Raw genomic sequence first — 23,089 nt, forward strand, 5'->3', positions numbered from 1 at the left:
TTCCAATTTGTCTTTGTTAGCTTAATCTTCTTCTTTGCTTATTAATGCATGTGTGTGTGCTTCATCAAATTGCTATCAAAACATAAAACAAGAACACAAGATGTTGGCTCTCTGCCAGGGCCAAAACCTCTCTTCTCTTGAGAGGAAAATCCTTCGGTAAGTTTTCTCTTATTGAAGCTTCTTTCTTGATCAATGCCAAACCCTAGACCCTTGACTAGAAGATCCTCCAAGCACAAGTCAAGTCCTTCCTTTTCTTTGTACTATGTTTTCTCGGCGCTTTGTTCACCTTCTTCCGGCACTTCGTTCCCGACACTTCGTCCTTCTTCCAACACTTCGTTCTTCCTTCCACAATTAGTAGATCTTCTAGAAGAGATGCTTTTACTTAGTGATATCCTTCACCTGAGGATACTCATTCCTTCTCTTGATCATCCGAGTTCCTTCTTGATGTATGGTGGTAGGCTTATTGTGACAGCATTGCAACCCTACTCACACGTGTGAGAGTTCTTGTTGATGTTTTATGGTTCCTTTTTCCTTTGCTTGAGGTCCTTCCTTGTTCGCTTATATAGGAGGCCTAATAGGCCTAGTTTGAAGCCCAAACAATGATAGATTAGCAAATTTAATGTTGCCGCTGTAGTGACTGCAGTCAACCCTTCTATTCCTCACACGTGTGGCTGCAATTCACCCTAAAGTAGCCCTTTATACTTCTGTTATATTTCCTTCTTCTTCGCTGTTCTAGAGGTTCCCTTAAACTTGACTTTTCCACCTTTTATTTGACTGCACTTGCTTGCTGATTTCAGAGATGATCTTCGCTATCTTTAAAGGAGTGGACAACCTCTATATATAGAGGACTGTCCCTCCTTTAGGCCGACTTGTAGGCCGACTTGCTGCTTTGAGGCCGACTTGACTTTCTTTGCTGCAATCGGTGCTTTTAATGGTGCCATTGCTTCTTTTGATGGTGTGTTTGCTAGGAGGAGACTTGACTTTGCTTGGAGGTGTCTTCTTTGACTTTTATACATCAATATACATAATGTAACATACCCTTAAGGTCTTCAACATTTCCTTTTGAATATTTGACTCACCTATAGCACTTAACATGTGCTAGACCTATTTCAATGAGCAAGAAACTCATTGAAATATTGTTAAATTTAGGTATGTTCTATGCTGAGAGCAATTTACTTCAATTTTTCATTTTAGCTCAATGACAATATTCAGATAAGCAATCACATCAACATGATAGTAAAGTGCAGATAGAACATAAACATAAACATGAGAAGACAAGCCAAGACAAGAGGACACAAGATGTAGTGCCCGCCAGGGACAAACCCCAATGTGGGGGAACCCTTGATCAATTCTTCTTATATTCTTCAATAGTTCAACAGAGAGAGAGATAGTACAAAATACATTTGAAGTCAACACTTTGACTTGCCAAAATAAGAGATCAGACATCAGAGATCTTCACCATGAAGATGTCACAATGAGGTTGTAGATCTGATGACAAGACTGCAGTTCTTATCAGTTCTCATTCTTCAGTTGATTCTCCAAGGTGATTCCATTACCATGTTGCACCTTGCTAGTTGACTAATCCTCAACGCAATAATACCAACCCATGACACTAGCTCTGTCCATCTCATATTACAGCAGCATCATACAACCCTCTAATAGCTTCAGCAGCATGACAACTCCATATATTATGCTAATGATTTGAGCCCTCAAATACCCATATGAAACACTTGACTGTGGTGTTATGGCCAGCGGCCTAACACACAGTTTTACTTTGCTGTTCACAAGGAAGTCTGCACCTTCATACAATCAGCTCATCAATCTACCTTCTATTAATGACGAAGCTCCACCAAGGTCACTGAACATAGGCCTATATTAATCTGCGCTCTAACAGTCCCCTTTGCTTCTCCAAAGGTCACTGTACCAAGGTCTTCAACACAGTGATTTCTCTTCCACAAAATTCACTGTTCATAGCCTTCATCAAGTTTAGGATCTTGCACCCCTTGTTCCATCCAAGCTTCTAAATCAAGGTCTGCAACATACATCAATAATGCCCTTGCATTTATTGTCAACATAGCCCTAATATATGCTGTCCAAGCACGCCTCGCTGGACAGACTTCAACGCATACCCATTAGCACTCTTCCCCACGTCATACAAGCCACTCGTACTGATTTCATACCTTCCTTATCTGCCTGAAGCTTGACGCTGTCCCTGTCGAAATCAGAGGTCAGATTAGGCATCATTTTGCTGAGGCAAGACTCCTCTTTTCTCTGCGGCAATGGCATAGCTTGAATCTCCATTCTCTGTGGCCAGATTACTCCTTGTAGGACTGCGAATGAGGGCTTTTAAGGGCCTCCTCTTGCTGCATACATACCCTCAATGATTGCGGCCTGGGACAACGTATTAGGGCTAAAGCTTTGCTGTAGTTAGATCTCCTTTAGGGCTGAGGTTAGGGCTTCTCCTTACCTGCATTGAGCCTCTCCTAAGACTACATAGGAGAACCTCCTTTAGGGTAGCGTAGGTGCCTCTCTTCAACGTGATAATCATCCTCCATGATTGCGTCTAGATGTCTCATGACTGCAATTTAGGGAAATGTATAGATCTCTTTAGATAGCATCTAGAGCTAGGGCATATCCTCTAGGGCAGCACATACTCTTAGGGACTTCTCCTTCCACCAAAATCCAAACAAGTGGAGAGGAAGAGATCACAAGAGGTGTGTGTCCAAATGACTTGAAGGCCACCTCTATTTATAATAAAGCGTTGAGGACAAGTGGGGTTAATTTGTTTGCTGGCCAACCTTGACGAATTGTCACATAACACAAACAAATTCATATCTCCATGAATACATGTCAGAATCGGATGATCTTTAGATCAATCCTACACCTCTCGATGAGAGGAATCCAACAAAAATATCAGCTGCCAGGAATAAGAAGACCCACATGGAGTTTGGCCCTAGTTGCCAATTTTAACACATATATTATAAAAATAATATTTCTTTTCTTGAATAAGTACAAATATCAAAAGTACATTTATGAAGACTGAACCTAGTTACATTTCCTTCAACACTCCCTCTTAAATAAGGAGGTATTCATACAACATTACAAGGTGTTTGGCTATTATCAATCTCTGAAGAATTCACATAAGAGAAACTGGATTTGCAATCCATTTGTTATAACATCATATCAATCAACATTGTCATAGTGCAAGGCCTTGACTAACAACTCCATCTCTTCATGAGATCATGAGCTACAATGTTGGCGAGACCAATGATTTATAGACACCTTCATCATTGTCTCTCAAGGTACATACCCACCCAGGTGTTCTCTGAGTATGACCTTCTAGGACTATTCTTATCTTGGGTTCCCAACCCTCAAAGAATATCGGTCCTCTTGCCTACTCTTGTCTTGGATGCCTTACACATCCTCAAAGAGTATCGGATGCCAGATGATTACCCAATCCTCCCATTCCTTTTTCCCAAGTGAAGACAGGAATGTTGTGTCTATCTTGTATCTACATTTCCATTCATGGCCTTCATCTAGACTTACGGCTGTTAGTCCTGGTCTAGTGCATGATACATGAGATGGAAAAACACAATTGTCACTCTTTGTAATCAGGAGTGATCCAAAACTCTCTCTTTATCAGGTACTAGTCAAAGCTTCCTCTTAACTAGGGACTCTTGCATTCATCAACAACTTCTTCTTCGTGGGTCTTTCAGCTGCTTGATCTCCTTCCTTTCATTGATGTCATGAAGTCTTTGTTCGAACTTCTTCTAGGTAGGGCACTATCCATCGATCATTTTCCTTCCTGGTTTGTCATTTCATTGCTTCCTTCGTGGAAAGTGGCTTTCTTGTCATCTAGCTACTCCTTTGTCATCTGTCCATGCTTCAGAATACTCTTCTCATGGATGCTTTGTTGTACTTGCTTGTTTACATGCTTTGACCTAGTAGCCCACATGACTTCATCCTGATATTACTTCAACATTGTTTTTTCTTTTGCTGGATGGCTTCTTCATCACAACATCTTTGTGGAGTAGAATCAATTATTTGCATCTTTCATATCTCCTAGGCCTTCATAGGTGTCAAGGGTCCTTCCGTCCTTTGTTACAGTTGTCCTGCCTTCTTTCAGGATATATCTTCAAAGTATCTTGTCAGATAGTGATTATTGGTGATCATGGTGTTCTCTACATGCTCGATATCTTTCTTCATTTGCTTCTCTTTTGATAAATTTGTCAACCATCTTATGCTCCTTGAGAGCACTTCTTCATTGCTTGCTTCCTGGACTAGTTAACATTTCTTCTTGCTTCTTAGTTCAACAATCTTATACTCCTTATGTGAGCATATCCTTTTGTTGACCTTTATTGCATTGTAGTACATGCCTTCGAGCTTGTCATTGGTGAAAGAGATTCTTTCTTACTTGATCATGTTATAGAACTATTCCCATGACTCAATAATATACATGATAACATGACTAAACTTTGATGCATACATACCTCATCTTGATTCTCCTTTGATCGTCTTAGCTTCATTAGGTTGTCCTTGGTGTGGCCCTTCTTGCTTCGTCTTAGCTTGCCTGCATATCATCTTTTTCTTGAACCCCATGAATGGGATTCCCAATGAGACATTTGGGTTGGTTCATGAACCTTCTTTTGAAGATTCCATCATAGGACCTTAAAGGCCCTTGCCTTGCTCTCATATTCTAGAAGATATTTCTAACCATGCATTTTGTTCTCATTATAAATGCTACTTCTTCATGAGTATCTAGAACTCTATGTACTTCATGCTTCTAGATTCTAGAAGATGTTTCTAGCCATGCAATTTTTATGTTATTCCTACATGCTCCTATCCTACTCAAAACCTTGAAAGAAGACTTGAAGTAAAGAGTTTGACTTAGTCATAGTAGAGATCCAGAGGATCTTCCTTCTTTTACTTCTTTCTTCTTCTTTCACCTCTTGAGTCATGTGAGCTTCTTCCCTCTTTCTTTTGTTGTCCTTCTTAAGCTTAGGACAATTCCTTTTGTAGTGTCCATATTCTTGGCATCCATAGCATTGGATTTTGGACATGTCTTTGTTGTTTGTTCTTCGTGGACCAAATTTGCCAAATTTTCCCTTTCTCTTGGCCATGGTAGCAAATGCTTGCTCCTTTGATCCCACATCTTCCTTTGCTTTAAGTCTAGTTTCCTCTGTCTTGCATAGAGACCACATTTCATTGAGTGTGGTTGCTTCCTTCTTGGCATATATGCTTGATGTGAAGTTGCCCCAATCCTTAGGTAGAGCATTGAGTACTACAATTGTCATTTCTCTGTCAGACATGACTTCCCCAAGCTCTTGAAGTTGATCCCTCATCTCAGAGATCTTCATGAAGTAGGGAGCTATTCCTTCCTTTGATATCTTCATCTTGTACAACTCATTTCTTAGAGATATCACTTCTCCGGCTGTGGATACCGAGAATAGCTCTACTAGCTTATCATAAATTTCTTTTGATGTTTCAAATTTGGAGACATAAGGAATGAGAGAGTCTTTGATTGATTCTATTAGAATCCTTTGAGCTCTTGTCTCATCCTTATTATACTTGGCTAAGGCTTGAGTTTGTTCCTTAGCAGGGATAGTGATATTCCCTTTGACATGTTCTAGGAGTTCATTCTCCTTGAGAAGTAAATCAGTCCTCTTCTTCCATGCAAGAAAGTTATTGGTACCTACCAATTTGTTGCTTTCCTTGCAAAAAGACATTGATGTATATTTAGAAGGGGACATATACTTACTTGATAGATTTTGAGATGTAGTGGATTTGCTTTCTCCTTGAAGACTTGATGGCTTGCCTTTCTAGGATCTTGATGTTCTTCAAGTTTCCTTCTCCAAGTGGACTTGCTTCAAGTATACTTGATTGATGGCTTGGCTTGTGGTGTAGGTCCCTTCTCGATCTGCTCTTCTTTGTAGCTGCCTTTAAGTAAGGCTCTTCCTCTTGCTTTGTAATCTTCCTTGATGAGTGATAGATGGTAGGCCTTCTTTTCCTTGAGTAGATTTGTCTTGATGCTTCAACCTTGTAGATTCCTTTCCTTGATGAGTGTTCTTGAGTTGCCCTTTTCCTTGATGTGTCACCTTAGCTCCGATACCATGTTGAAGAATCTAAGGCAATTAGGTGTAGAGTGATTCTTTGTGACAAGATAACAATTTGTGAAGTTTTTTTCCAATTTGTCTTTGTTAGCTTAATATTCTTCTTTGCTTATTAATGCATGTATGTGTGCTTCATCAAATTGCTATCAAAACATAAAACAAGAACATAAGATGTTGGCTCTCTGCCAGGGCCAAAACCTCTCCTCTTGAGATGAGAACCCTTAGGTAAGTTTTCTCTTATTGAAGTTTCTTTCTTAATCAATGCCAAACCCTAGACCCTTGACTGAAGATCCTCCAAGCACAAGTCAAGTCCTTCCTTTTCTCTGCATTATGTCTTCCCGACACTTTGTTCACCTTCTTCCAACACTTCGTTCTCGACACTTCGTTCTTCCTTCCACAGTTAGTAGATCTTCTAGAAGAGATACTTTTACTTAGTGATATCCTTCACCTAAGGATACTCATTCCTTTTCTTGATCATCTGAGTTCCTTCTTGATGTATGGTGGTAGGCTTAGTGTGATAGCACTACAACACTAATATTCGCACGCATGAGAGTTCTTGTTGATGTTTTATGGTTCCTTTTTCCTTCGCTTGAGGTCCTTCCTTCTTCGCTTGTATAAGAGGCCTAGTAGGCCTAGTTTGAAGCCCAAACGATGATAGCTGAGCAACTTTAATGTTGCTACTGTAGTGACCACAGTCAACCCTTCTATTCCTCGCACATGTGGCTGATTTCACCCTAAAGCAGTGCTTTATACTCGGTTATATTCCCTCCTTCGCTGCTCTAGAGGCTCCCTTAAACTCGACTTTTACACCTTTTATTTGATTGCACTTGCTCGCTGATTTCAGAGATGATCTTCGCTGTCTTTAGAGGAGTGGACAACCTCTATACATAGAGGACTGTCCCTCCTTTAGGCCGACTTGCTGCTTTGAGGCCGACTTGACTTTCTTTGCTGCGATATGTGCTTTTAATGGTGCCATTACTTCTTTTGATGGTGTCTTTGCTAGGAGGAGACTTGACTTTGCTTGGAGGTGTCTTCTTTGACTTTTATACATAAAAATACATAATGTAACATACCCTTAAGGTCTTCAACCTTTCCTTTTGACAATTTGACTCACTTATAGCACTTAACATGTGTTAGACCTATTTCAATGAGCAAGAAACTCATTGACATATATTATAAAAATAATATTTCTTTTATTGAATAAGTACAAATATCAAAAGTACATTTATGAAGACCGAACCTAGTTACATTTCCTTCAACATCTTTGTGGTCCCATACCCTTTATCATTCTTTATTTCACAAAGACCACCTTAGAAACCCTCTTATCTTAGAAATCTTAGGTCTAGGATATCCCTTCTCAAGTCATATCCCTAATCCCTCGGCCTAGGCTTCCTTTAAAGCCTTTCTTGGAGAGGCCTACACCTTGCTTCTTGAGAAAGTAAGCCTTGTCATTTGAGTCTCTCCTATCAGTGGGCTCTTGTAATCACTATCTCTCCATCATTGATATATCACTCATAGTGATTTCCCTTATACCGGGACTCCTCCCATCGGTGAAAGTTTGTAAAGAGCAGGGGACATTGACTGAAGTCACACTTGGGTCTTTGTCCCATTGTTGCTACTTGGTCTAGTAGTTGCCCCTTTCGAACCCATCCTAGGACCCCTGCTAGATTGAGCAATAACAGGATCGACAAGATCAAACACGCTTCAGATGGCAGTGTGGAGAAGTAGAAGGCTAGGTTTGTGGCCAAGGGTTTTGTTCAATAGGAGGGCATAGACTATGAGGAGACTTCCGCTCTAGTGGCCAGATACATTTCCATTGGGGCCGTGATCTCTCTAGCAACATAGATGGGATGGTATATTCATTAGATGGGTGTCGAGATGACTTTTCTAAACTGTTAAACACACACATGGCAAAGACAAATAGGAAAGATAAAACATGAGAGTACAATTTTATTAACAAATCATATACATGTATAGTACATGGTTTGACCATTGGGTTTCACATCCTAAGGTCTCTTGGACTTCCTTTTGTCTATTCGGCTTCTACACTAACCCATTGAGGATTAGGTGTCCAACATTCCCCCCCTTAATCCGAAGGGTTATGTATGAGTCCAGGAAGAGAGCTGTAATACAAAATGTGCAAAAATGCATGGCAGCGCTAGGTTGAATGTGCTCTCTGAAATGTTGGTATAAAGGGTGGTGGTTTAATGATGACCACCAACACTGGAAGGCTTAGTGCAATTCCCGGAACTCTTCCAAAACTGGCAAGACGCTGAAGTCTTCTACTAGAGGAAGTGCTCCTATTGTTTTGAAGAGGGAAACCTTCAACCATGAAAGGGAGGTTTCACCCCGCATAAAAGGGAGAACTTCAACTTGAAAAGGGAAGTCTCAACCTGTGATGGTTTAAGGATGACCAACAACTCTGGAATGCTTAATGCAATTCCTGTAACTCTTCCAAAACTGGCGAGTAGATGAAGTCTTTTGCTAGAGGAAGTGTTCTCAATTTTGTTCCTGGAATTCTTCCGAAACTGGCAAGAGGCTGAAGTCTTCTGCTAGAGGAAGTGTCCTAGTTTACTAACTGAAGGCATGCTCAGGGGCATCTTTGTTTCTAGCTACAACTCTGAAATTGGTGTGGTAGGTTGTGGCTCAGGTTTGCTTTTATGTGGCTTTGAAGCTTGTAGATGACCATCATTTCCCCCCTAAGTTGCATGAAACGTTGAAACGTTTCGGAGTTTCCGAAATGGGTACTCTTAGAAACGTCACCTCCGAAAAATGGAAACGTCAGCTAAAACGTTGTTTGAAATGCCATATATGTTTATATATATAAAAATAAATTTATAAATAAATCAATAACACATTATCTTGCAAGAAAAAATAGAATAAGACCCATAGATGACAATTTAGAAGGAAAAGAAAGTCTATATTAACTCTCATAGATGATTACAGAATGGTCGAGTTTCAGTTGAGTTTCAGAGTTTCGGGTATGGGTATGTCCCGAAACATCGGATCCCTAGAAGTTTCGTGCAACATAGTTTCCCCCCCTGTCAGATGCAAGGTGAGATGATGGAGAAAACTCAACTGAAAGACTATTCAATACTCTTGAACAAGTTCTGACATGTGACTGAAATATATTCTTGGCTGTTGATGCTCATTGCAAGAAGCGATCCATCCAAGATGAATCTTTGTTCTTGCAGGAGGTTTGTTTCTGAAGCATCTGTTTGAAGAATGACTGGTTTTATGACAGTACTTACATGGATGAAGATCAAAACAGTGATCTTTCAGATGGCCAACTCGATCACAATGTTGGCATTTCACAATCTGTTGTGGCCACTGTGGAAGAGGGGCAAAATCTGGAACAGCTGGAGGTGAACTGTCATGAGGAGCAGGTGAATTGTCATGAGGAGCAGGTGAACTGTCATGAATGAATCCAGCACTTTGAAATTGGATTGGTTTGGAGTAGTCTGGAATATGAAAGGACAAGTCCTTGTCATATCCAAGACCAGTTCTATGCTTGTTATGGACAAGCTCTTCCCAAGGTTTGATGATGGGCTTGGGAAGTGCAAACTGAACTTCTGCATCTGCATGTACAACTGTTGCTTTATGGGAGTCTGTTTCAATCTTCTGAACAGAAACAGGTTCAGAATGATGACTCCTCTGTTTTAATTCTTCTTGTTGTAGCTGAGATTCGAGCTGCAAAAAATCAATTTTCTCTTGTGCATTTTGTAGACAGACCTGAATGTCTGTGAGAGAAACTTTGCTGACTTTTAATGTATCATGATTAGTAGACAATATCAGAGTTTTGAGGAACTCTAATACTTCATTGATTCTGGCCATTTTTTCTTCATTGTCAGAATTACATCTTAAAAATTGATCACTACTACTCAATGCAGAAAAGTAATACCCACTCACAGTACACAGCAATATCCTTTATAAATGTGCAACAGATGATCAGTGTGCAACCAACAACCACCAATTACAATCCATTCCATAAAAATAAGAGTTTACTCATGACCAGGACTATGTTCTGACAATACAACCAACTAAACTTTTCTCCACAAAAGATTACTTTTATTTGTCAAAACAATCATTGCCTTTATACAGCCCACCAAACTCTTATGCAGCAGTGGAATCAAGGAATCAATGCATATATATGTAGACAAAAAACTATAATGAGTTTTAAATACAATGCCACACTGGGGCAGCAGTAACTGCAAACTTGCTTGGATCCTTCAAATACTCCTCCACTTTCTCGGCCATTAGAAAAGAATAGTCAAGTTCAATAGCGACTGCTAATACATTCTTGTAACCACTGATGATAGCATGTGGAACAACTGCAATTGTGGGATTATAGATCGCCAGAGAAAGAGTTGTACATACTCTCATAAATTGCAAATTGCTTGATGTGGTGTGCCAAAGCTGAACAACATATATATGTCAAAACAACAGTTATGAAAACAACATATATATATATATATATATCAAAACAACAGTTATCAAAACAACGCATAAATTTCTGCCTTTGGCCTTGACATCTGTTGGGGTCGAAGATAGACACAATCACCGACTATGAAAAGCTGTATGGATTCATGAAGTGATTTGACAGCTTCCATGGGATCTTCCTCTCCCGCAGACTTCATACAAATCTTCAATAATTGCTTCGAGAAAAGCAGGAGCCCGTGCAATCTTTTTTATTAGAAAATCGATTCGTATGATTACGTCCTCGATAGATATGTTGCCTCAGGCCATGCTCATTCCTTCAATAGACAAGCTCGAGTAGAATCCCTCAAAGCGGTCATAGTAATGGAGGACTGTGTCAACTATATTAGTTGAAGTAGGCCCTCGCCTTTCATTTACTACTGCATGGTCAGCAAACGCTGTATCAATGTTTTAAAACTCCGACTCCGACTCCGACTCGGCCGAGGGTTGACTCCGACTCCGACTCCGACTCGGTATCGACTCGGCCGGCTCGATTTCAATGACTCGGTCCTTGTAAAAAATACATTAAATATTTATTTTTTATAAAAACACATAATTTTAAAGATTTTCATTCATGTTTCCAAACACACAGCATTAGAATATAGATAGAAGACAACATATGATCAAAGTAGGCTCATGAATATATCCATTATATCAAAATGGCACCCAGTACATTGTCCAATACATACACGATGATGATATAGAGATCAAAACAAAAACACATAACCAAGGAGGCTATAAATGGCCTCTACAACAAAACTCTGTGACCAGTACTACTGGCTACTGCTAGAGTTGCCAACATCATCTGGCTCAGTGTTACTTGGGAGCAGGAGCGAAAGTGGGGAGCGAGAGCGAAAACGGGAGCGGGAGCGACATTTTGAGAAGCTCTTGGTTTGGGAGCAAATCCCAGAGGAGTTCGACAACCAATGTCACTAACATCAAGGTACATAGAGGGATTGGTGCTCTTGATTAAATACGAGTTCCAGAATCCATATCCTAATACAGGACAAAATTCAATGGAAACATTGCAATCCTCCAATCCTGAAACCCTGAAAAACTGATAAGTCTGCTGGATTTTGAATGAAATCTAAAATTCTACTTTCTCCATATGAAATCCAATGAGGCGGAAACCACTCTCAAACATCCTGAGTCATTTCATGGTAATGTTAAAAATTTAAGTAAAAGGATGAAAATGAAGATTAAGGAGAATGTCACTTTTACTTTAAGAATTTAACATTACCATGAAAATTTATAACTGCTTGGAGTCCAAACCAACCAAAAAACAATTTAAAAATCCATTAAAATTTTATTAAATCGCAGTTTGACATGATGCTGGGCGTTTTTTTGTGACTCGGCCGAGTCATAACGGAAACGGCTGAGTTGGCCGAGTCAGCCATGACTCGACCGAGTCATTCAATGACTCGGCCGAGTCATCGCTGACTCGGCCAGTCGAACCGTTCCAAAGGCCGGGTCATAGAAAAAGGTATTGGCTCGGATCAACCCGGCCGTTTCGGTTTCGAAACGGCCGTTTCTTAAAACAATGCGCTGTATCAATATGGAAGGCTTGTACATTGACCGAAGTCACTCGCAGTATTTGTTATGTCTAAAAATAAATGCCACTGCACTGCAACAAAGCCAGCTAGATGACTTCGTGGCAATGGTCCATGATAAAATGACAGAATGTATTTACCCCTCAAAGCTATTATCTTTTAAGACAAATGTCGTGCCGGAACCTGTCGTTCAGGTGCCATTACTCGAGAAAGGAAAGGAAGCTTTGGAGATTAACAAACAAATGGGACTTGTTTTTGATGATTTTGACTTGGAGTATTACATGAGGATTTTTCGAGATGATATCAAGCGCAACCTCACTAATGTAGAACTTTTTGACATTGCTCAGTCTAACAATGAGCATTCCAGACACTAGTTTTCTTAGGGAGATTTAGTCATTGATGGACAAGTTACTGTTAGCAATCTAATGAGAATTGTAAAAGATACACTGAAAGCGAATCCAAACAACTCTGTGATTGGCTTTAAAGACAACTCAAGCGCAATCAGAGGCTTTCCAGTACTGTCATTTTATCCAGTGAAACAGGAATCGGCGTGTAATCGGCAAAATCGCGCGTTAAACTCGGCTCGGCGGCTAAACGATCCGACCGAAAACTTTACGAGTCAACTCGCGTTGACCGATTCTGGGTTGTCTTTTACTTTATTATTTGTGGCCGCCAGCAGCATATAATTGTTTCTTTTCGCTTTTCTATTTTAACGAGTCGATTAAGAAAATAGGTAAAAAGGGAATCTGACGTTCATGAATTTGACTGCTGAAATAGTGCTCTGCGTGATCTCAGATGTAAAGTTTTAAATAAATAAATTCCAAACCAGGACCACTTCGTATTAATAAACGATGATAACTTAAACTAATCGCAGCGATGATAACTTAAAATAATCGGAGCGATGGTACGGCGGAATGCATGAACGGAGCCATCCTCCACACCTTTTTACCAATAAACTCTGTTTTACTAACATTATCCCGAATTTATAAAATTGAATTGTCGCAATCCACGAGGCAGCTTGGCATATAGTCTCCGCTGTCATAATTCCAATATAACAATTCTTTTGCTTGAAAATCTGAACATAAATAATGGCTCTTCTACCCAACCATCCGCGACCACATCGCCTCGCCTTTCTCGAGTTCAGAGACAAATAATTCCATAGTTAGGATCCATTGGATTTGATCGACGATATTTACTAATCGTCGTCTCGCCTGAATAGATCAATGATGGCAGGATTTTTTTTTACGATATGAAATTTATTCGATTCCATTACAATAGAATAGAATATTATGAAACTTATGTTCGCATTAATTATGATTTAGGTTCGAATTAGTAAAGTCGGGGTATAAATTTTATTTGAAAGGAAAGTTTTATCCAAATTCTATAATAGTTTTTTCAAGTTTTTTCTGAGTTTCGTTTAATTTTAATATAGGTTTAAATTTTAAATTAAGAAATGGGTTTAAATTTTAAATTATATATATAATTCATTAATTTGCATATTCAAATAATTTATATATGTTAAAATATTTTTAAAAAATATATAAAATTATACATTTTCTTAAAGTTGAATGTAAAAATGTAAAGTTTATTTTTATATTTAATAATTTTATATTATTTTAAAATTAATATAAAATTATGTTATTTTATATATATATATATATATATTTTTAGACTTGATTGCAATATCAACAATGGAACGCCCATACTGAATTCATATTTTATGATACTTTCCATTAAAAAAAATAAAATATATACATTCATTTTTATCTTTTATTAAAACTAATATTACTATTTTTAATTACCAAGTATTTTTATTTTATTTTGGAAAGATATATGTCAAATTCCTTTAAAAACAGACTTAGTCACATATAACAATTATAAAATAAGACAACTAAAATACTTAAAACCTTATTTCAAAATAAATATTTCTCTTTATATAATAAGAATTTATTCATTAAGTATGATTAAGTATTTAATCATTAACTATGATTGAAGGCCGTGAATCAACTTGGAGAACTTTGAGAGTCAAGCAAGCGAAGGAGTGGAAGGAATCGCTTCTAGTTCTCACTCTTAAGAGTCTTAGACTCTTAGTTGCTGATTTTTTTCTGATTAGTATGCAGTTTTTAACTTTTTTGTAAACTTTTAGAAGCATATGCTTCTAAGGACTCAAGACTCAGTGCTTTGGATCATGTGTGGACTCATAACACATATGAGATACTTATTTATTCATGATATTTTGGACATCTATTGATATTATGCATTGTTTGGACATACCTTTACCCAATATTAACGAAAAATGGTTTTTTTAATTCAATATATGTGTATATTTTTATTTAATGAATTCAACGATTTTTTGCCGATTTTTTCCCGATCCGATTAAAACTCTTCGCTCTTTTGCCTCGCCGATTTATTGCCGATTCCGAGTCTGGTAACATTGATTAATTCTAGTATCAGCAGGCTCAACCTCACCACTGAGTACTGTTCATCGTGACTTTGACATTCTTTTCATTGCAGAGTTCAAAATCGTTCTCCAATGCATAGTTCAAGCATATATCAGTCAACACGACCACGCAACACCACGACTTCCAAAACTATTCAACGTAGTCAAACACACCATTGTACCACTGCATATGAAATTCAATACAAAACATTACAGCGTCAGGTAGTGGACCACATATAGTCGAGATGAAGGGTCTCAACCTCAACGCATAACGGTTCACTGTGGCAGTGGTTTCGACCTCCATAGATTTAATGTAGTGTTCATCACTTCATGGCTCAATCCAATGTAGCCCTCGTAAAAATTTCAATGCAAAGATGGATAGCAGTGCACGGTGTTTTAACATCGACTCTCGACCAACGAACTGCAACATGTATGAAATGATTCAAACGTCATTTGGGATCAACAAACGCACAATACAAGCATTCAACGCACCACTGTCTCGACAGGGGCCGAGGAATAGACTAAGTATACAACAAATTGTAGTTTCTAACTTCCAAGACAGGGAAACAACCAAGCCAAAGAGGCCGACTTGCAGGAGCTTTTCAAGCCGTTTTGGTCACATTACGCGTGTCTATGTTGCCATGGACCAGAGGACCGGGATGAGCAGGGGTTTTGGCTTTGTCAATTTCGCCAACAGGGAGGATGCATAAAGGGCTATTAATAAGCTCAATGGCTATGGCTACGACAACCTCATTTTTAGAGTCGAATGGGCGACTCCTAGACAGACATAGACAAATGAATAAGCCTAAATCCTAAACACAAATCCCCTTTGCATGAATACCAGACTAGATTAATGTAATTGGACAACGTTAAAGATAACAGGTATGGTAATGGCGGAAAAGAATGATGCCTCCAAACGCTGCTCCCTCCGGCAAACGCACCATCAAAAATACAAGGAATCCCTTCCACTGTAATCGAAGTAACTTGAGCAAAAATGTAAATGCAGACAAAAATGTTTCAACACACGAGAGTGCATTCTCGTGAGCGATATACTTGTTTACAAAGTTAGGTATTCAATCCCAAAGCCAAATCGAAACTCGCTTGACTGGAGAAGGTGCAGATTCCTCCTCGTCAATTATCAATGGATTTTGCTACTCCCAAACCCCAACCTGCTCCTCTTCTGGAAAACCGAGAGACGGAAGTGGGTAAAGAAAACGTTACGCCCATACAGAAAAGCCGTGCCAATTGTTAGGAGGGAAGATGGCGCAGACAATGATTATGGCAGAGAGCCCAGAGAGCGCAGAAAGGACAATTATGCACAACCCAGGGAGCGCAAAGGGTGCAGACAATGATTATGGCAGAGAAGGGAGTTACAAGGGCAGGAATGCTAAAAATAGGGCTGGAGAAATGACAGAGGTTGTAGCTAGAATTTAGTTGAGTAAATATTCATGAAATGCATAAGTGATGGCAGAAATGACCTGCACATAAAGGCCATAAAACAAATGACTCAAAGTAATTATGCAGGGCAGGAATACGCTTGCTTTGATACCATGTTAAACACACACATGGCAAAGACAAATAGAAAAGATAAAACATGAGAGTACAATTTTATTAACAAATCATATACATTTATAATACATGGTTTGACCGTTGGGTTTCACATCCCAAGGTCTCTTGGACTTCCTTTTGTCTATTCGGCTTCCACACTAACCCATTGAGGATTAGGTGTCCAACATAAACGAAGTAATCGAAGAGGAGGTGTACATCGAATGACCAAAGGGATTTGAGATGCATGGAAGACACACTTGTGTGTGTAGATTGAAGAGAGCTCTATACGGACTCAAGCAAGCTCCTAAAGCATGGTATGGTCAAATTGACAATTACTTGCAACAAATGAGTTTCGTGAAGAGTGAGGCAAACTTGAACCTCTACTATTTGATGGTAGGAGGTGCGCCTCTCATTCTCGTGTTATATGTGGATGATCTATTTTTGACAGGGTCACCAAGGCTCATAGAGGATTGCACTAAGTTGCAGGAAACGTTGGAGAAGGGTCCGTTTCGGGCCGAAAACGAAACAGAAATGAGGAAACTCGTACCTTACGACCTGGAAACACGTTTCCGGCCGTACTGGCCTGTTTCTCGAGGAGGAAACGTGGCCAGTACGGCTGGAAACACGTTTCCAGGCCGTATGGTGGAGTTTCCTCTTCTAACTTGACTTTTTCTTGTATTTGTTTTTATGTTTTCACTTCTAAATTTTTATTGGGCGACTAAAATATCTTCTGGATGCTTTTAGATGCCTCTCAAGTTATAAAAAAGAGGATTTTCTGAGTGGGGCAACCTAATGTTCAAGCCTATGGCCCTAGTGTTAATATGCAGTTCATGGTAATGCTAAATTCTTAAAGTAAAAGTGACATTCTCCTTTATTTTTCATTTTCTTCCTTTTACTTAAATTTTTAACATTACCATGAAATGACTCAGGATGTTTGAGAGGGTTTCGCCCTCATCGGATTTCATATGGAGAAAGTAGAATTTTAGATCTCACTCAAAATCCAGCAGACTTATCTGTTTTTTAGGATTGCAAGATTGGGGGGATTACAATGTTTCTATTGGATTTTGTCATGTACTAGGGTATCGAACTTGTATTTAATCAAGAGAACCAAGCCCTCTATGCAAGGGAGACTCCCAATAATCAAGAGCACGTAGGGTACTAGGGTATGGAACTTGTATTTAATCAAGAGCACTAAGGTCGTTCGACTATGTAGGAGGAGACTCCCAATCAAGCATGAGACAAGAAATGAGAAATTTCTCGTGGCTGATTTTTAATATGGCTATTTTCATTATGTGATCATTCATGAGTAAATGTGATGTAAATTTAGGACTTATAGTTTATGCATTGACAATTAAAAATTTAATCATAATGTAATAAATTAGAATGTATCATATATGCTTTATGATTGCACATATTTCTTAAATGTCCTAATATATATATATATATATATATTGCGTTTCCCCGTTTCCAAAATTTGGGGAGGTTACGTTTTGTACCCGCGCCCATTTCGAAAAGTCATACCTGTTTCCCCGTTTTGTGAAACTTAGGGATTGCAAGAGGGGCTTGGTAGTAGAATTCGAGATGAAGGATTTGGGGTTGATGCGTTATTTTCTAGGTCTGGAGGTATGACAGATAGATGGGGAGATCTTTCTTGGTCAAGGAAGATATGCTATGGAGATTCTGAAGAAATTCAGGATGCTGGACATTAGACCCATGTCTACTCCTATGATTACTAATTGGAGGAAGATCGTTGTGTTAGAGTACGAAGCAGTGAACAATAGGCCAAACATTTTCTTTGCAGTCAACACTTTTTTTTTTTTTTTTTGTTCAGTTGGTCAACACTCTTATTCAGTTTATGGTTGAACCAAAGAGACTGCATTGGACAACAACAAAGCATTTTTTGCGATATCTATGAGGTACAATCGAGTATAAGTTATGATTTACTTGAGGTGATGGTGTCAGGTTGATGGGGTATAGATGCAGACTAGGCAGGTAGTGCAATGGACTGGAGAAGCACTTCAGGTTGTTGCTTCAACATTAGATCAGGGATTGTCTCTTAATACAATACGAAGCAGAAGTTTGTGGCAATGAGTTTTGCAGAAGCAGAATACATGGTAACGAGGATGGCTACATGTGAGGTTATATTTCTTCGGAAGGTGCTAGAGGCACTATTTGGTGAAAGGCTAGAGTTGGCCAATATCTACTGCGATAATTAGAGTTGCATCAAGCTCTCTGAAAATCCAATGTTTCATTATAGGTCGAAGCACATCGACATCAAATAGCACTTCATCAGGGATTGTGTACATTGTGCATCAGTTCGACTATAGTATGTTTCCACAAATCGATATGTTGCAGATATTTTGACAAAGGCCTTAGGTAAAGCAAGCTTTGTTTTCTTCAAGGATAGGTTGGGAGTCATGGAGAACACCTTCCTCGCTAAGAGGGAGTGTTAGTTTTTGTACTCAGACAAGTGTTCTTGATTCAAATGGTGTCTATGAGGCCAGGAACGCAAGTGGATTAACTATCTCCAATAGCCAGAAAAAGTTTCTAAGTGAAATGTCTTAATTAGATTTAATTAATCAGTTTTAATTATTTTCCCAAGTCTAACTTAGGGAAATGGGTTAATTAATCAGGATTAATTGAGACAAATCGATTTTGCTCTAGAGACTTCTAGAAAAGTGATTTTTAGAAGTCAATATGATCTTAGCCATCGATTGGAGTTAGATCGTGGTCGTTGATTTTTCAATGAGAGATTATAAGAAGAATTCGATGGGGCCTTTGGAGATCATTCAAATAAGTAGATTTGCAGTGATAACAAGGGCACAATGATAGTGTGGGAGACACCAACAATAGGGTCAACAATGTTTGAGATCGTTTTGCCAAAGAGGTGTTCTTCACAGTGATTGCTAGATTCTCAGTGACAAAGGGAGGTTGATTTATCTACAGAGGCTGAGTTTCTCCATCTAGTTTGAATTGATTTAGTGAGGCCGAATTGCCAGAGCAAGTGTGAATTTGCTAGTGAGCGATTTGCACAGGAGAAACCAAGTTTGCTAGTGAGGGTCAAAATTCCAATGGAGACCGAGTTATTTTCCCAATGAGTGCAAGTTTCTAGAGAGGCCAAGTTATTTGCCAGAAATGCACCAGTTGGATCGATTCAGGGTCACAGAGAGAGGCCTCAGAGTGACCGAGTTGCTTCTAGGGGGTTGAATAAGCTTGCAAAAGTGAAGAAATTAGTTTTCCGGAGGTTTGCTATTTTACAACAAACAGTTTATGTTTCAATTATGGATTTGTTGAAGAAATAAATAAACTCTCATCTACAAAACTGGTTTTCCCTTTAGGTTTTTTCTAGGGACTATTTTGTTCAAAAATATTGGTGTCCAATTTTTGTGTGCATGTTATTTTCTTAGCTCCTGATTTGTGTGCATGTTATTTTCTTAGCTCCTGTGATTAGGTGAAATTGTAGTTGTGTTTTTTTATTTAGTATTTTCCATAAGTAATTTATAGAAGACAAATATTCTAAAAGGATAAGAGAATAATAACCAGTAGCTGCAATAGAATTTTCACAAACAGAAGGGTTCTCAAAGTAAGCCAAATATGCTCCAATTTTTCCCTAATATAGGGCTGAATTTTTACCTTAGAGAGAGGGCTGAATTAGGTTTAGATGGGGGCTGAAATCTACCTCAGTCAAGGCTTAACTCTTTGGTCAATATATATCCGAAACTCTAGTCATTATAGGTCCAAGACTCATGCTTCAAATGGTCCTAAATCTTGCCACAAATCAACCCTCTAGAATAAAGAATGAATGTCTCCGAATTCTGTCATGGAAGGGCCATAGAACATGCCTCACTCGTGCCTCAAATATAACAAAAGCTTGATGCCTCAGGATGTGACCTCCATAGGGCTATTGTGGCCCTAAATTCATCCTAGAATAGACCTCACATTAGGTCGAGTTTGTGTCTCAGTGATAGGTCAAAACAAAGATAATTTTAACCCTGATCCTTGCTCTTCATACAACGAGCCATACAAAGTTCTTCTTGGCCTCTGTCTTTAACTTGCTCTTCAAATGAGGTGCATCTCACTTGTTTTGGTGGTTATTCTCTTAACCTTGCTTTGATACGATGTTGATTTTCTAGTGCTAATTTAGACAAGCACAAATTTTCTAGAACTGATGATTACTTCTAATGATATTGTTATTACTTTAGCACGTTCCAGATTATCATTAAGCAATTACACTGCAGAAAATTCAACCATAAGTGCAATAGGGTAGTAGAGATCACAGTAGAATAACAATGCACATAAGACACCAAAAGTTTACCTTGGGAAAACCCTAACTAGGGAAAAACCCAACAATCTTTTGTTAGGAGAAATTGTTCAATTCAACAAAAGTACAATATGATTTTCCCAATCGAACTTGGCCAGACAAGACCAACGAACTAACATAGGTCAAACTTGGTCAAACTGCCCAAATTAGCCTTAGTCAACCTATGGTCAAACTACCCAGAAACACGCCGAATTTCAGCCTCCTAAAGCTTCCCAAAAAACTCGGTCCATTGCCTAGAATATTCGGTCAACTAGTCAAACCTTGTGGCCCACACCTACGAGGTCAACACTGGTCAAAGTGATGATCTGCAATAGAAATTTGTTACTTGAGAAACTCAACTCCTTCCTAAAATTTCTTCTCTCCTTCACATGTGTGATACTAAAAAGTAAACAAAATAACCTGAATTGCCCCTTGTCTGCAGCTGTCAATTTTTTTATGTCAACTCAATTTTTTCGCCATTTTCTTCGGAAAATTATGATTTTTTTGGCCAAAAATATTGGCCAAGCGAAAAATTCGTAAGTTGCTGATATTTCACTTTAAAATCATGATGTTTGCGACACTGGTATAAATCACAGGGTACATGCAAGGTTGCCTTACGTGAAGGGTTTACTAGATTATTCTATGGAAATGAAACATCGATAGTAAACTTTCATAACGTCATGAGGTGAATGTCAAAAGTAAATGAAAAAATGTCTTTTGTGGTGGGAAAAACTCGTCTTAAAAATCTATATCTGAAGAATTACCTGCATGGCTATGGTAAACTTTCATACCCATTCTGGATACAAATTCTTGAAGATACGACTTGCATGCTTACTAATATTATATATTTATAGATTCATAGAAGATCTATACCTTTCAATCACCCAATCATTCATATGGGAAGCTGAAGCTCGTGTTAATGTTTTCTATTTCACTTCTCTGAGAAAGGACTAATTTTCACAATCACCATACTAGCAGTCTAAATCACTTTCATGTGGAGTATAAGAAGGGTTAGTCTTTTTTGAATGTTCATGGTTTCACACTCCTACCACCTGTCAACATAGCTCCCCTGACAATCTGTTTGGAGCTTTTCTCGAGTAGCTTCTGCAGTCTGCCCTCTTTTAGTGCATTGTGATCCATCTTCATTAGAAATTCCAGCTTGTAGCTTGACCTGTTACGCTGGAACTACCTTTTATTTGATGTAAAGTGGAAATGCTTCGAGTTTCTTTGAGCCAGAACAAATCATCTTGTTCTGATTCTAAGGAAGTTCTTATCACTTGCAGCTCTTCACTCTGCATGTTCTTTGGAAGTTAAAAATGATGCCTTAGTTTTGAAGTCATTTTTTATATGGGATGGACTTTTTTATGCGGCAAATATTTGATTATTATTGTTGTGCTTGAAACATGTTGATTGTGAGAAATGTCCACTTGTATGGTACAGGGGAAAGTGGCGATGTAACAACAACTCACATGCTACTTGGAATCTGGGCACAAAAGGGCTATGCTGGTCAGCAAATATTGGCTAATCTCGGATTTGATGATAAGAATGCTGAAGAACTTGCAGAGTCTGTCAGTACTAAGTTATCCTTTTCACTTGGAAAGACATTTTCTACTATGTCAGGAGTGTCCAGGCTTAAACTGCTGTGATCTTGTATTTATAATAAATTTGAACAACTTCTAACTTTTTGAAAATACTAATACTTGTGCACATGTGATGAATTTACTACAGATAAAGGAAGAAGTTGCCTTGAGTTCAAAATAAAAGTATTTTCTACCTTGCTATATCCATTTCATGCCACAAGTTCCAGGACGAACTATGCATGGACATTTCGCGTCTGTGTCTCCACTCCCTGAAGTTAATGACCTTTCAATATATGGTTGCGAACCCTAAGCAAACAGACTGTAAAATTCATTCTACATGCAACATGTTTACGTGGGGTGGCTATGCCTCTTTTTATGATTGTGATGAAATGCAACAGAGTTTTCATATTTCTGGATACAATCCAGATTACAGGGCGGCCAGATTAATAGTTCACAAAATTCATCAGATGTGTTTGCTATGGAATCTGCAATGATTTCATTCGAATAAGTGGGAAAATACTAAATGATTTGTTGTATGAACACAGTAAAAGGCACTATTGTTAGTGGAATTTCTCAGGCATAACCATCTTGGCACAACTATGACAATCCAGAGACACACTCATATCAAATATTTTCCATGGATCTCTGTTTTTCATTTAGAAGAAACATATTTGATTACTCCTGATGTTTTAAAAGAAACATATTTTTGTTAGTCATGAAGTTTTGCAAGAGCAGAGAAAATTTCCACCATTTTTGCACAGGTTGGAAACCCTGGACTGCAACAATCTCAAAGTCTGGAAAAGTTAAAAGTAAAAATAAATCAACCAAAATCACAATTCCTGATTAAAAAACTAGTAAATCTTTATGACCACTGTCATCTGTGCGGTAGTGGAATTCAATGTCCATTATACAATATACGGTTTTTTGTTTGGGGAGGGGGCGGAGGAAACAAATGCATCTTATATTTCGTTGTTGTTGCATAAAAGAAAATACATCATACAATCACACATTTCCAACCAAATTAGGGGCATGCCCATTCCCGTTTCCTTCATAGGCAATGAGAACAGGTATATATGCCTTGCTTT

General features: G+C 38.5%; 1 protein-coding gene across 2 annotated transcripts in view; it reads left to right on the forward strand.

The window, feature by feature from the left end:
- LOC149167399 (ATP-dependent Clp protease ATP-binding subunit CLPT1, chloroplastic-like) overlaps nucleotides 1-22,720 on the forward strand; it is a 251,782-nt gene extending 229,062 nt beyond the window's left edge. The window contains exons 5-6 of one of the 2 annotated variants that reach the window (XM_089432972.1): nucleotides 21,865-21,988; nucleotides 22,153-22,720. In XM_089432972.1, the coding sequence (XP_089289098.1) occupies nucleotides 21,865-21,988; nucleotides 22,153-22,156 (128 nt within the window). In that variant the 3' untranslated portion in view covers nucleotides 22,157-22,720. Of the gene's footprint in view, nucleotides 1-21,864; nucleotides 21,993-22,152 lie in introns of both variants that reach the window. The other variant, XM_089432971.1, reaches the window with a different exon arrangement.
- Nucleotides 22,721-23,089: the final 369 nt, after the last annotated feature.

This window comes from Pinus tabuliformis, chromosome 5_1 (genome assembly GCF_031772625.1).
Source record: "Pinus tabuliformis cultivar Carrire ecotype Pingquan chromosome 5_1, CPIR1, whole genome shotgun sequence".
In the NCBI taxonomy this organism is placed as follows: domain Eukaryota; kingdom Viridiplantae; phylum Streptophyta; class Pinopsida; order Pinales; family Pinaceae; genus Pinus; species Pinus tabuliformis.